This window comes from Phyllobates terribilis, unplaced genomic scaffold, assembly GCF_046119375.1.
Source record: "Phyllobates terribilis strain yellow unplaced genomic scaffold, ASM4611937v1 Scaffold_11__3_contigs__length_659146591, whole genome shotgun sequence".
NCBI classification, from domain to species: domain Eukaryota; kingdom Metazoa; phylum Chordata; class Amphibia; order Anura; family Dendrobatidae; genus Phyllobates; species Phyllobates terribilis.
Window position 1 is genome coordinate 642,976,826 of NW_027362771.1, and position 11,238 is coordinate 642,988,063.

The window sequence follows — 11,238 nt, forward strand, 5'->3', positions numbered from 1 at the left end:
GTAATGAAAGTTATATCATGAACCTCACTTTCATTTTATGGTTTAAAAAACTGTTCTATGAATCTTGTCAAAATTTTGGAAATTCTTCTTGCGTTCAATGAAAAATGTATTAAATTCTTACTTTTCAAAGGGAGTGTACTCATTTTTGCTGAGCACTGAATATGTGTACATCAACCTATTGGAAGTGTCCCCATAAAACAATATCCAACCCATTGTCGGGCTCCTACGAGGAAAAGTAAAATGATCTGGGAATGTTTAGCTTGCAAAAAAGAAGGCTAAGAGGAGACTTAATAGCTGTCTACAAATATCTCAAGGGCTGTCACATTGTAGAGGGATCATCCTTATTCTCATTTGCACAAGGAAAGACTAGAAGCAATGGGATGAAACTGAATGGAGAAGATACAGATTAGATATTAGAAGACACTTTTTGACAGTGAGGAGATCAATGAGTGGAACAGGCGGCCACGAGAGGTGGTGAGTTCTCCTTCAATGGACGTCTTCACACAGAGGCTGGACAGATATCTGTCTGAGAAGGTTCAGTGACTCCTGCATTGAGCCGGGGGTTGGACACGATGACCCTGGAGGTCCCCTCCAACTCTAACATTCTAGGATTCTATGATTCTATGAAATATGACCGATTATATTGGCCAAACCAGAGACCTGCATTTGTTTTTCAACTGACAAAACAGTTTTATTTGCAACCACTCAAGAAGAAAGTACTAAAAGGTATGTGTCCACCCCTTTCTAGCTATTGAAATCTGATGCTTGTGACTCGCCCCCTGGGCCGTGGGGCACGCGGATCCGGGCGATAGGGGAACGATGGGGGTAGTAGTGGCGGCCCGGTCCCGCGGCTCAGGGTGGTCAGACCAATGGTAGTCTGCTACGGGCTTCAGATAATGTCCGACTACGCCACCCGTGGATTGCGGTTATTAGGAACCGCCGCTGCAAGGCAGTCCGCTGGGGCTGATGATGAATGCAGCTGGGATGGTGTGACTCCCCACGGGAAGAGTGCGGCCCCAGGGCAGTGTAGTGGATGGAGGGAGTGATGGTGGTGAGAGTCCCCGTGCTGATAGTGCTGGAGGAGCGAAAGAGCACACAAACAACGTACTGCAGTCCAATGTCTTTTACTCACAGTTCAGGTACTCCAGGTCACTTCTGTACAGGTAGTGACCGCCCGAGCCGTGCTGCATCCACCAGGTGTGGGGCTCGGTCAACTCCCAGACAGCTCAGGAGCATGGCACAGGACCCCCTTTAATCCTTTCTCTGGCCTGCCTCACTAGTGACTCACTTTTGTCCAGCTGCCGCGGACTTGTGCGGTTAAACGTGGACCCCGTCCTCCGCTGTCCTATATGGTGCCTTCCTAGCAGGTTTGATGAGGTGTTGCACCAATAAATGATCACGACGACTGGTCTTTGGCTGAGGGTAGTTTCTCCTCCACCAACTTGGGATCCGGTACCCTTAATCTGCCTGACCCTTCACCCTGGATTCTCGTGGGTTCTTAGGGTCCCTTCCACCTTCTTGTTCCTGAGCCCTTCTGTTTCTCTGTCTCTGCTTCTCTTTCTCTGTTCCTTTCTGTTCCTTTCTCGTGGAGCTGGGATGAGACTTAATCACAGCTCCCTTTCACCTCCTCTCTCTCTCTTCTCCAGCCTCTCTCTAGGCCCGCTCCTGAGTGGAGCTCCTACAGAGCCTCCACTCCCGGTCTTCTCCTCTGACTGAACGAACCTAGATCTAAGATGGTGCCCACCTTTTATACCTCCCTCTGACCATGAGCCCAGGTGACCAGCAACCAATGGGCTCCTTCCTATGCTCAGGAACCAACCCCTATCTGCCCCTACAGCACTGGGTGTTCCACCCCCTCCCCACTCCAGGCAGGGACATAGTCGGTCGTGCCTGCACTTCTGTCTAGTGGGAGCACCGTTGAGCTGTCCCTCGGAAATGGGGTGTGTGTGCTGTATGCAGCTAACTGAGCCTTGGTCCATACTCCATCCTTACCTGGGAGTGGAATATCACACCTCTGGTCTGAGGTGCAATACCCCTGTAGCGGCCAAACCCTCGGGGCGCTACATTCCACCCTGGTAAAGCACAGCACGTCCTCGGGCTGGAAAAGAGCAAAAACAGTTAATTACAGGACATGCAAACTTTTTCACAACTTTTTACATCAGAAACGGACGACATTATTCAATTCCCTTTATGGGACACACTCTTCTTTTCCACTAGACATTATAAAAGCATTTTCAAGACTTCCGGAACTCTTTTGTATAAAACATCTTATAAAACTTTAGCATTATCACCTAGCAGCATATAAAACTTTCTCATGTCAACATTTTTAAGTAAAGCACATTCTTGGATTCTTGGGTCATGGCCGCGGTGCAACTTGCGACCAGTTGTTCTTTCTTCTTCTAAGTGCAAAAGTCCAGCAAATTTGCCTTTAGGTAGACATTGCAGTCTTTTTATAAAACCAGTAGGGGGCGCTTTAAGAAGCGCAACTATATACAAGGGGTGGCCGCTCTCTGTCCTCGGCCAGTTTTGGGAAGGGAATTGGCTGCTCACAGTCCTCAGCCTGTTAGGGGAAGAGGGACGGCTGCTCTCAGTCCTCAGCCAGGTTACTTAGGGGATAGGACAACAATCACACAGTCCTATATCAGTCCCAACGGGGACCACACTCAATTTGAAACAGTCCCACACAGTTCCTTTGTACCCTGACGGGTAACTATTTACATTGGCGCTTCTTCTTACTCTCTATCGTTGTTCTCCATATGCGCCTTGCTCCTCCTCGTCATCTTCAGGCCCATCCGGGTCCTCTTGGTACTCAACGTCCGAGTAGTGCTGTTCCTCCTCCTCTACTACTCTGTGGACGTGGAGGGCGTACCATCCCTTCACGCCTTGGTGCCGGGTGTAGGACACCACATCCCCTGGAAATAGATCCCGCCCTCGATGGCCTTCCGGCAGGTGGCTCTCCACATCTCTCCTCGTCACGAATACGTCGCTGATGGTCTCAGGGTCTGGGATGAAACCCCAGCCGCGCTCCATCTGGAGCTTCACAACAGTTCCGGTGACTCGGGGACTGCGGGCAGTTCGGGGATCTCGCCGGGCCTTCATTTTCTGCTCCGCGCTCTGGACCTGCAGCTTCTCTTGTTTCACCCGCCACTCTCGCTGCTCCCTCTCAAACATTTCCAGCTGTTGGCGGCAGGCCTCCCGCCGTTCGGCTGCGCCCGCTCGTGTTTCCCTTGTGAACCCCATTAGGTCCTCCCCGGTGGGGTCCCATTCAAACTGGGCGTCCTCCAATGGCAGCTGGGGAATTTCTTGAGGCGCCGGAGCAGGTATGAGGGGCTCAGATGGTACTTCAACCTCCGCGGGCGGGCTCCTCTGAAAGCGGGGGTTGACAAACTCGGGGGGCCAGACGAAAGGCAGCCCATCCGGACTGGTGTGTTGGGCGAAGAGATCTGCGCCCAGTGGTGGTACTGCAGCAGCAGGGGGCGCAAGCGGGTTGGCGGCGCCTGGGGGCACGTGGCCTTGCAACCAGGCCCGTGCTGGTCGTTTCCTTGTTGCTCCCTGGGGTGGTACAGCGAGTGCAGAGGGTTCCGTCGGGGCAGCGGCGCCCGGGGGCGCTGGGCCTTGCGGCCGGGCCTGCGATGGCGGTTGGCTGAGCACGCCCGGGGTCAGAGGGCACGGCGTGGGGCGGGGCTCACTGGCAGCGTCGACGGCCTGGGGGCCGGTTGATGGCGGTGGAGGCACAGTGTCGATGGCGGGTCCAGGTGTGTTGGGCTCCGCAACGCGGTGCAGGGGCAGGTCGGCGGCCCCAGGGTTCGGGGTAGGGGCGTCTCCGTTACCTGCCTCCGCTGTCGCGGCCTCCTCCGCGGCGTCGTCTTCAGCCTCCGCTCTGTCTTCACTGCCCTCGGTGGCTGGTGCGCCGCTAGATGTTTCTGGCGCATCCTGCTGCAGGGTCACAGCCCGCCGGGCCACTTCCTCTTTCCACCCGGCGATCACGTCCTGCTGCGCCCGGACCATCCTCCGGTCCAGCTCCTCCAGCGCCGCCCTCGTGTATTCGGGGTCCTCCTTGGGGAGATGGGCTAGCAGCTCGGTGAGGCTGCATGGTGGTGTAGCTTGCAGCAGGCCCCTTGCCAAAGTGCTGGAGCTTGTTCCTTTCTCCATCTCTGGGTGCGGCCTGGCCAGACTGATCCAGACCACCCCCTGCCCCGCAGTTTTCTTCTCTTTCCGCCCCCATGGGGGGTGGTCCTGGGGCATTCTGCTGACAATCACTCTCAGGGGCAGCCCCCCCACGTTGACGGACATTTCTACAGCCGTGCTCATGGTTGTTGGGGGCGGGCTTCCTCTTTGGCGCCATTCTGGGACCCGGCCCACGATGGGAGGCGGCCTCCTCTGGTCTTTTGGCGCGCACATTATGGCGCTCGTTCTTCTGGGGCGGGCGCCATCTTTAGTACAATGAAACAGTCTCTTTTCAGGCGCGCAGTACCCGTTGTTAGCGGGCACGAAATCCTGCCGACTACGCCAAAGCTGACTCTCCCCCTGGGCCGTGGGGCACGCGGATCCGGGCGATAGGGGAACGATGGGGGTAGTAGTGGCGGCCCGGTCCCGCGGCTCAGGGTGGTCAGACCAATGGTAGTCTGCTACGGGCTTCAGATAATGTCCGACTACGCCACCCGTGGATTGCGGTTATTAGGAAACGCCGCTGCAAGGCAGTCCGCTGGGGCTGATGATGAAAGAAGCTGGGATGGTGTGACTCCCCACGGGAAGAGTGCGGCCCCAGGGCAGTGTAGTGGATGGAGGGAGTGATGGTGGTGAGAGTCCCCGTGCTGATAGTGCTGGAGGAGCGAAAGAGCACACAAACAACGTACTGCAGTCCAATGTCTTTTACTCACAGTTCAGGTACTCCAGGTCACTTCTGTACAGGTAGTGACCGCCCGAGCCGTGCTGCGTCCACCAGGTGTGGGGCTCGGTCAACTCCCAGGCAGTTCAGGAGCATGGCACAGGACCCCCTTTAATCCTTTCTCTGGCCTGCCTCACCAGTGACCCACTTTTGTCCAGCTGCCGCGGACTTGTGCGGTTAAACGTGGACCCGTCCTCCGCTGTCCTATATGGTGCCTTCCTAGCAGGTTTGATGAGGTGTGGCACCAATAAATGATCACGACGACCGGTCTTTGGCTGAGGGTAGTTTCTCCTCCACCAACTTGGGATCCGGTACCCTTAATCTGCCTGACCCTTCACCCTGGATTCTCGTGGGTTCTTAGGGTCCCTTCCACCTTCTTGTTCCTGAGCCCTTCTGTTTCTCTGTTTCTCCTTCTCTTTCTCTGTTCCTTTCTGTTCCTTTCTCGTGGAGCTGGGATGAGACTTAATCACAGCTCCCTTTCACCTCCTCTCTCTCTCTTCTCCGGCCTCTCTCTAGGCCCGCTCCTGAGTGGAGCTCCTACAGAGCCTCCACTCCCGGTCTTCTCCTCTGACTGAACGAACCTAGATCTAAGATGGTGCCCACCTTTTATACCCCCCTCTGACCATGAGCCCAGGTGACCAGCAACCAATGGGCTCCTTCCTACGCTCAGGAACCAACCCCTATCTGCCCCTACAGCACTGGGTGTTCCACCCCCTCCCCACTCCAGGTAGGGACATAGTCGGTCGTGCCTGCACTTCTGTCTAGTGGGAGCACCGTTGAGCTGTCCCTCGGAAATGGGGTGTGTGTGCTGTATGCAGCTAACTGAGCCCTGGTCCATACTCCATCCTTACCTGGGAGTGGAATATCACACCTCTGGTCTGAGGTGCAATACCCCTGTATCGGCCGAACCCTCGGGGCGCTACACTTGAGTAAAATGCTTAGCCAACCAGTGCGTAAAATCAAGCACACAGTCATGTAATCTCCATAGACAATCATTGGTAGTAGCAGTATGGGACGTACTGAAGAGCTCAGTAACCATACACGTGGCACGGTCATACGATTCCATCTTTACCACATCAGTTGGTGCAATTCCCGATCTTCTGAAACTGCAACTGTCACCTACACGGGCCGTTACTGCAGTGGAAGTATCTAGGAACCACAACAGCTCAGTGTAAGTCCACTCGATCTCTCCGAGTGGGGCTAAATCCTCTATTGCAAACCTGAGCACACTGCAGCCTGCAATACATCAGGGGACAGTACAGAAATCTATCCCATGACCTGTTTATACCAAGGATGGTGACAAAGACGAGGGGGCACACTATGCGTCTGGAGGAAAGGAGGTTCCTGCACCAGCATAGAAGGGGATTCTTTACGGTCAGAGCCGTGAGACTCTGGAACTCTCTGGGAGAGGAAGTGGTGATGTCCAACTCACTTAATGAGTTCAAGAGAGGCCTGGACGCCTTTCTTGAGAACAATAAAATTACATCTTATGCTTAGTGATAGTTAATTAATCCAGGGATTTAATCTGACTGCCAGATTGGAGTCGGGAAGTGAATTTTTCCTCAATGATGTAAATTGGTCTATACCGCATGTTTTTTTTTTGCCTTCCCCTGGATCAACGCTGCGGAATAGCTGCAGTGCACAAGAAATAGGCTGAACTGGATGGACGCTTGTCTTTTTTCGGCCTTATAAACTATGTAACTATGTAACTATGTAACTATGTAAGTCACATTTGGGCCTTTAGCTGTGCCTGTCCATCCTGCGGGACAACATGAGCTACAAACAGTGCCATGTGGGCCGCATCATGCATGTCATACTGTGTGGGTAGCTGTGGGTGTATCATATTGTTTGGGGGAGCATAATACTGTGTGTGGAAACACTATACTATGTGTCATAACTTTTTGGGCTCTGAAACTGTGCAGGGAGCTTTAGTGTCTTTACTGATGTATGGGAGGCTGTGGGGAATCCTACTGTGTGTGTGGGCTTTGGGGACATCATACTGTGTGTGTGGGCTTTGGGGATATCATACTGTGTTTCAAGCTGTGAGGACATCATACTTTGTGAGGGGCTGTGGAGTCCATCATGGTGTGTGGAGGTTCTGGAGGATCATACTGTGTGGGGGATTTGGAGGCATTATTCCTTTTTTGGAGGTGTTGTGGTGACATCATACTGTATGGGGGGCTGCGTTGGCCATCATACTGTGCGGGGGGTAGAGAACACAACATACTGTGTGTGAGGGCATTGCATTGTGTATTGGTTGGAATCTCACAACAATCACAGTCTATCACGTGGAAAATTAATTGCCCACCCTGTATAACTCATATCTTATATCATCTATTGTATAACCCACTACAGATACTTCAAACTGTCTCTCGAAATTTCATCAGCACGTGAACTGTATGTCAGGAGCATTACAAAATGGGTTTTCATCAGTAAATTATTTAGGAGATCAGCTGAGCACCAGAAACACAAAAAATTGCCCCCCGAGAGCCTATAGGTCTAGATTTCAACTGTATCAACAGCAAGTGGACGCCGATGCACTTGAAAGTGTCTCTCACAGGAAATCAGGTCAAACAGGCCAAAACTTTAATAAATAATTACCTCTTTATAGAAATTACACAACAAAGAAAACACATTCCCTGAGGGTCTCAGCTCATAATGAGTAACCACGGGACCATGTGGTAGAAGAGAGACATTCTCTACGGAATTAGGTTTTCTTTTTAAAAGATCAGGATTTCCAGAGAAGAAGCTTCACGATGATCCTGGTATCTGAAAGTCATGATATATGGCAAACGAAAGAGACAGTTGTACATACATCAGGTAAGAGACATCTCTAGATAAAATCACAGAACATACCAAGGAGAGGAAATAGGGATAAATGTAGGAGAGTCTCTGCTAGACCAAATAGCTCAGTGCCAATCTCCTGCTGTAAAGGACAGTAGCAGAAAGATAAGGAAGGAAATAACAAATTGGCAAAGTAGTCCATAACTTAACACTGCAAGGGTGAACTATGAATCCTTTACTAAACTATCATGTAATATGGAATTAACTATTACTATTTTCCAGGCTGATGTTGTGTCTTTGTTCTTGGAGTTATTATAGAACTAGAAACTTTTGGATCGTTGTGACTTCCATCCCTTGTTTCACCGGTAAAGAAGATCATTTTCATGGATGTCACAAACCAGACAAAAGTCACACAATTTGTGTTTTCTGGACTGACTGATAATGAGAACCTGAAATTCTTCCTCTTCGTACTCATCCTGCACGTCTACATTGTGACCATAGTGGCCAATGTTGGCCTGGTGACTATTGTCAGAAAAACGTCAAACCTCCAGAACCCAATGTATTACTTCCTGAGTTACCTCTCTCTGGTGGATGTTTTCTATTCCTCTACCATAACCCCTAAGATGCTTGTGGACCTTAAGTGTTTGGAGAAGACCATCTCCTTTGAAGGTTGTGCTCTCCAATTCTTTTTCTATGCTGCTCTGGCAGCTACAGAGTCGTTTCTCCTTTCCACCATGGCCTATGACCGCTATGTTGCCATCTGCCACCCTCTCCATTATGTCTCCACAATGACTAAGAAGAAATGTCTAAGCCTTGTTCTTCTTTCCTTCTCCGTTGGCTTCTTACAGTCTTCAGTACAGACTGGCTGTGCTTTCACTCTTCAATTTTGTGGGCCTAACTTCATTGACCACTTCTACTGCGATGCTCCTCTGGTCCTCAGACTGTCCTGCTCGGACACTTCTACCTGTGAGAAGGTCACTGTTTACACTGTAGGATCTCTAGCCATAAGCTCATTGATTACTATCCTTATTTCATACACCCTAATTATCTTTTCAGTTATAAACATGAGATCCAAAGAAGGAAAGAGGAAAGCCTTCAGTACCTGCTCTTCGCACCTCACGTGCGTCTTCATCTTCTACGGCACTGTGCTATTTACCTACATGCGTCCTCCCTCCAGCATCTTTACCGTGAGAGACAAGGTGGCTTCTATCTTCTATACAGCTATAACTCCAATGCTAAACCCCCTGATATATAGTCTTAGGAACCAAAGTGTGAGAGGAATCATTATACAATCATTTTACCATATTCAAGGTCTTTCTGCCGGACTTTTTCAACCACATAACGGGAAGGAAGAAAAAGGGTAGCCCCAACCACCTGCAACATTTCATTCATTGACAGTTCTAGTTGGGTAGGATAGTCTCCTTCCTCCATTGGTGAGATGCACTAGAATTCAATCATTTGCTGTTCTTTGTAAGTTCTAGTTGCATTCGGAAGATTTCTCCATTTTTCGTTGGTTTTATTTCTCCTATTTTCAAATTTTGTGAACATCAAAAAAATGATTGTATTATTGTGCAGCATAAAATCACTCCGTCTCATGTACAGTTACCATGATACGACCAAGGAATGAAGATCTCTAGACTGCTTAAATGCGGAAGAGTGAAGCGTCTTCCTCGGCCAATCTCTTCATAATCTAACCCTTCATATTTTATTATATTTTGAAATCAATAAGGTCTACGTCCTCCAAACTCCTAAATAAAATTGAGAACATCTGTGGGCATTGTTAGTAATATGGGAAATAATGGATCACATGCCAGTCATAAAGCAACAGTTCAGTGGTGGATGATGGGGAGAGGGAAGAGAGGAAGAAAGTATTACAGGTACAAGCTTTACTGAAAAACATAACGGAAAGAGCAGAGGGACACCAATATTCTTAGCCTTCCTGGACTGTTTATGGAGAAAAGGTCTTGGACGTGCTCTCACAATGCATCTTTAAAATAGTTTTTAAGACTGAGACTTTCTGGATAGACGCAACTGTATGGATCTCAGGGGAAAGTCCAAAAAGTACCCAACGATAAAATGCATTGCTACTAGTTAGAGAGTCTAGAGATGCAAGGGTGTTTCTGCCAATAAGTGGGCATGACTCACCTGAATGATCAGACTTGCCAGGTTTTATGTGTCCATTGGTCAACACACTAGGAGTCAAGTTCTCCCGAATAGTCACAGTTGTGGCAGCGTTGGGCCCTGGAGAAAATTTGGTTTAGTCCATTGATTGGATTAGCTTGTGAGTTTTAACAAGGTTGGCTCGAGTCCCTCCTGGTATTCAACTACAAATTTGAAAAGATCCTGGTAGGACCAAGTGATTTCCCAGTTGACAGGAACTGTCCTATTTGTCCCATGCCATTCCTCTTTAGAAAGTCCAGAGACATGGAGCAGCCCACCAAGTCACTCAGATGCTTTCAGAGTCTTGAAGGCACTTCCCTAAAGCAGAGATGAAGTTGTGGCGCCCCTGAGGGTTCAGTCGCCACAGAGGTACTGCACCTCACCCAGAGGTGTGGTGTCTCCTTCTCTCGGGTAAGGAGGGAGTGCTGCACGGGACCCCAACACCTGCATCCAACACTACACTGCTCCAGGCCGGCTGGAAGGGCAAGATGCAATGTGTTTTCCTGCTGAGCTCTGTCCCTGGCTGGAGTGGGGGGAACCCAAAGGTAGGGGGAACCAGTAGTGGGTGTGGGTGGAGGAAATAGTTAGCGGGAGCACTATAGAGTGAGGTATAAAAGGGGAGCCATCTTAGGGTGGCAGTTCAGATGAGTGAGAGGAACAGTAGTGAGAGGACAGTTCAGAAGAACAGTTCGGGAGCAGAGTCTCAGTAGGAGCTCTGCTCCACAAGTAGGGGCCTAGTAATAGAGGCCCAGGAGGGGAGCAGAGGAGTAGGCTCCGTTCTAAGAAGGGATCCTAGGGGGTACGGCGAGTGCAGGAAGGCACCCGTATACCCCGAATCTGTCAGAAGACAGAGGGATCGTAGGCAGCAAGAAGGGGACCGGCCCCTGGCCCAGTCGTGTACTTCAAGTCTCGGCTGGAAAAAACGGAGGCTTCTGGCTTATATAGTCAGTTGCCGAAGCCGCATTCTAATCCCCAGGAGGGTCAAGCAGGTCCGGGAACTCTGACGCACAGGAGGGACTTCAGAGCACCCGAGCGGGATTGAGAGTGGGCAGCGCAGGGCAGGAGGGAGAAAGATCCAGCGTGAAGTCGGTCTAGCTAGGAACACAAGAAAGTGGGGTTCTGTCCGGTACTCCTAATCTGCCTGAGGAAGTGCTGAACCCCTCTACCTACCTGGTGAACGCAGCGCGACGTGAGAGGCTAGCACCTGTACAGTGAACCAGTGGAACTGTCATAAAAACTGTGAGTAAAGACTCTGATGACTGCACCGCACCGCCTCCGTCCATTCTTTATCTGCGCCATCTTTCCCTCACTGCACTACAATGCCCAGCGCAACCACCATCTTCCTACACTGCCCTGGAGCTAGCTCTACCTGTGGAGAGCCACACCATCCCTGCTGCCGTAACACC

At 50.6% G+C, this 11,238-nt stretch overlaps 1 protein-coding gene across 1 annotated transcript; it reads left to right on the forward strand.

Annotated features, from left to right (window-relative positions):
• Window positions 1–8,043: 8,043 nt before the first annotated feature.
• On the forward strand, window positions 8,044–9,036 carry LOC141167621 (olfactory receptor 5B12-like). Its single transcript, XM_073655005.1, has one exon. It carries the CDS (start codon window positions 8,056–8,058, stop codon window positions 9,034–9,036), a length of 981 nt encoding a protein of 326 aa, XP_073511106.1. The 5' UTR covers window positions 8,044–8,055.
• The last annotated feature ends 2,202 nt before the right edge of the window (window positions 9,037–11,238 follow it).

Bases quoted from the DNA above. Each gene is read 5' to 3' on its own strand.
- LOC141167621 (XM_073655005.1), top strand. From the start codon at position 8,056: ATGGATGTCACAAACCAGACAAAAGTCACACAATTTGTGTTTTCTGGA.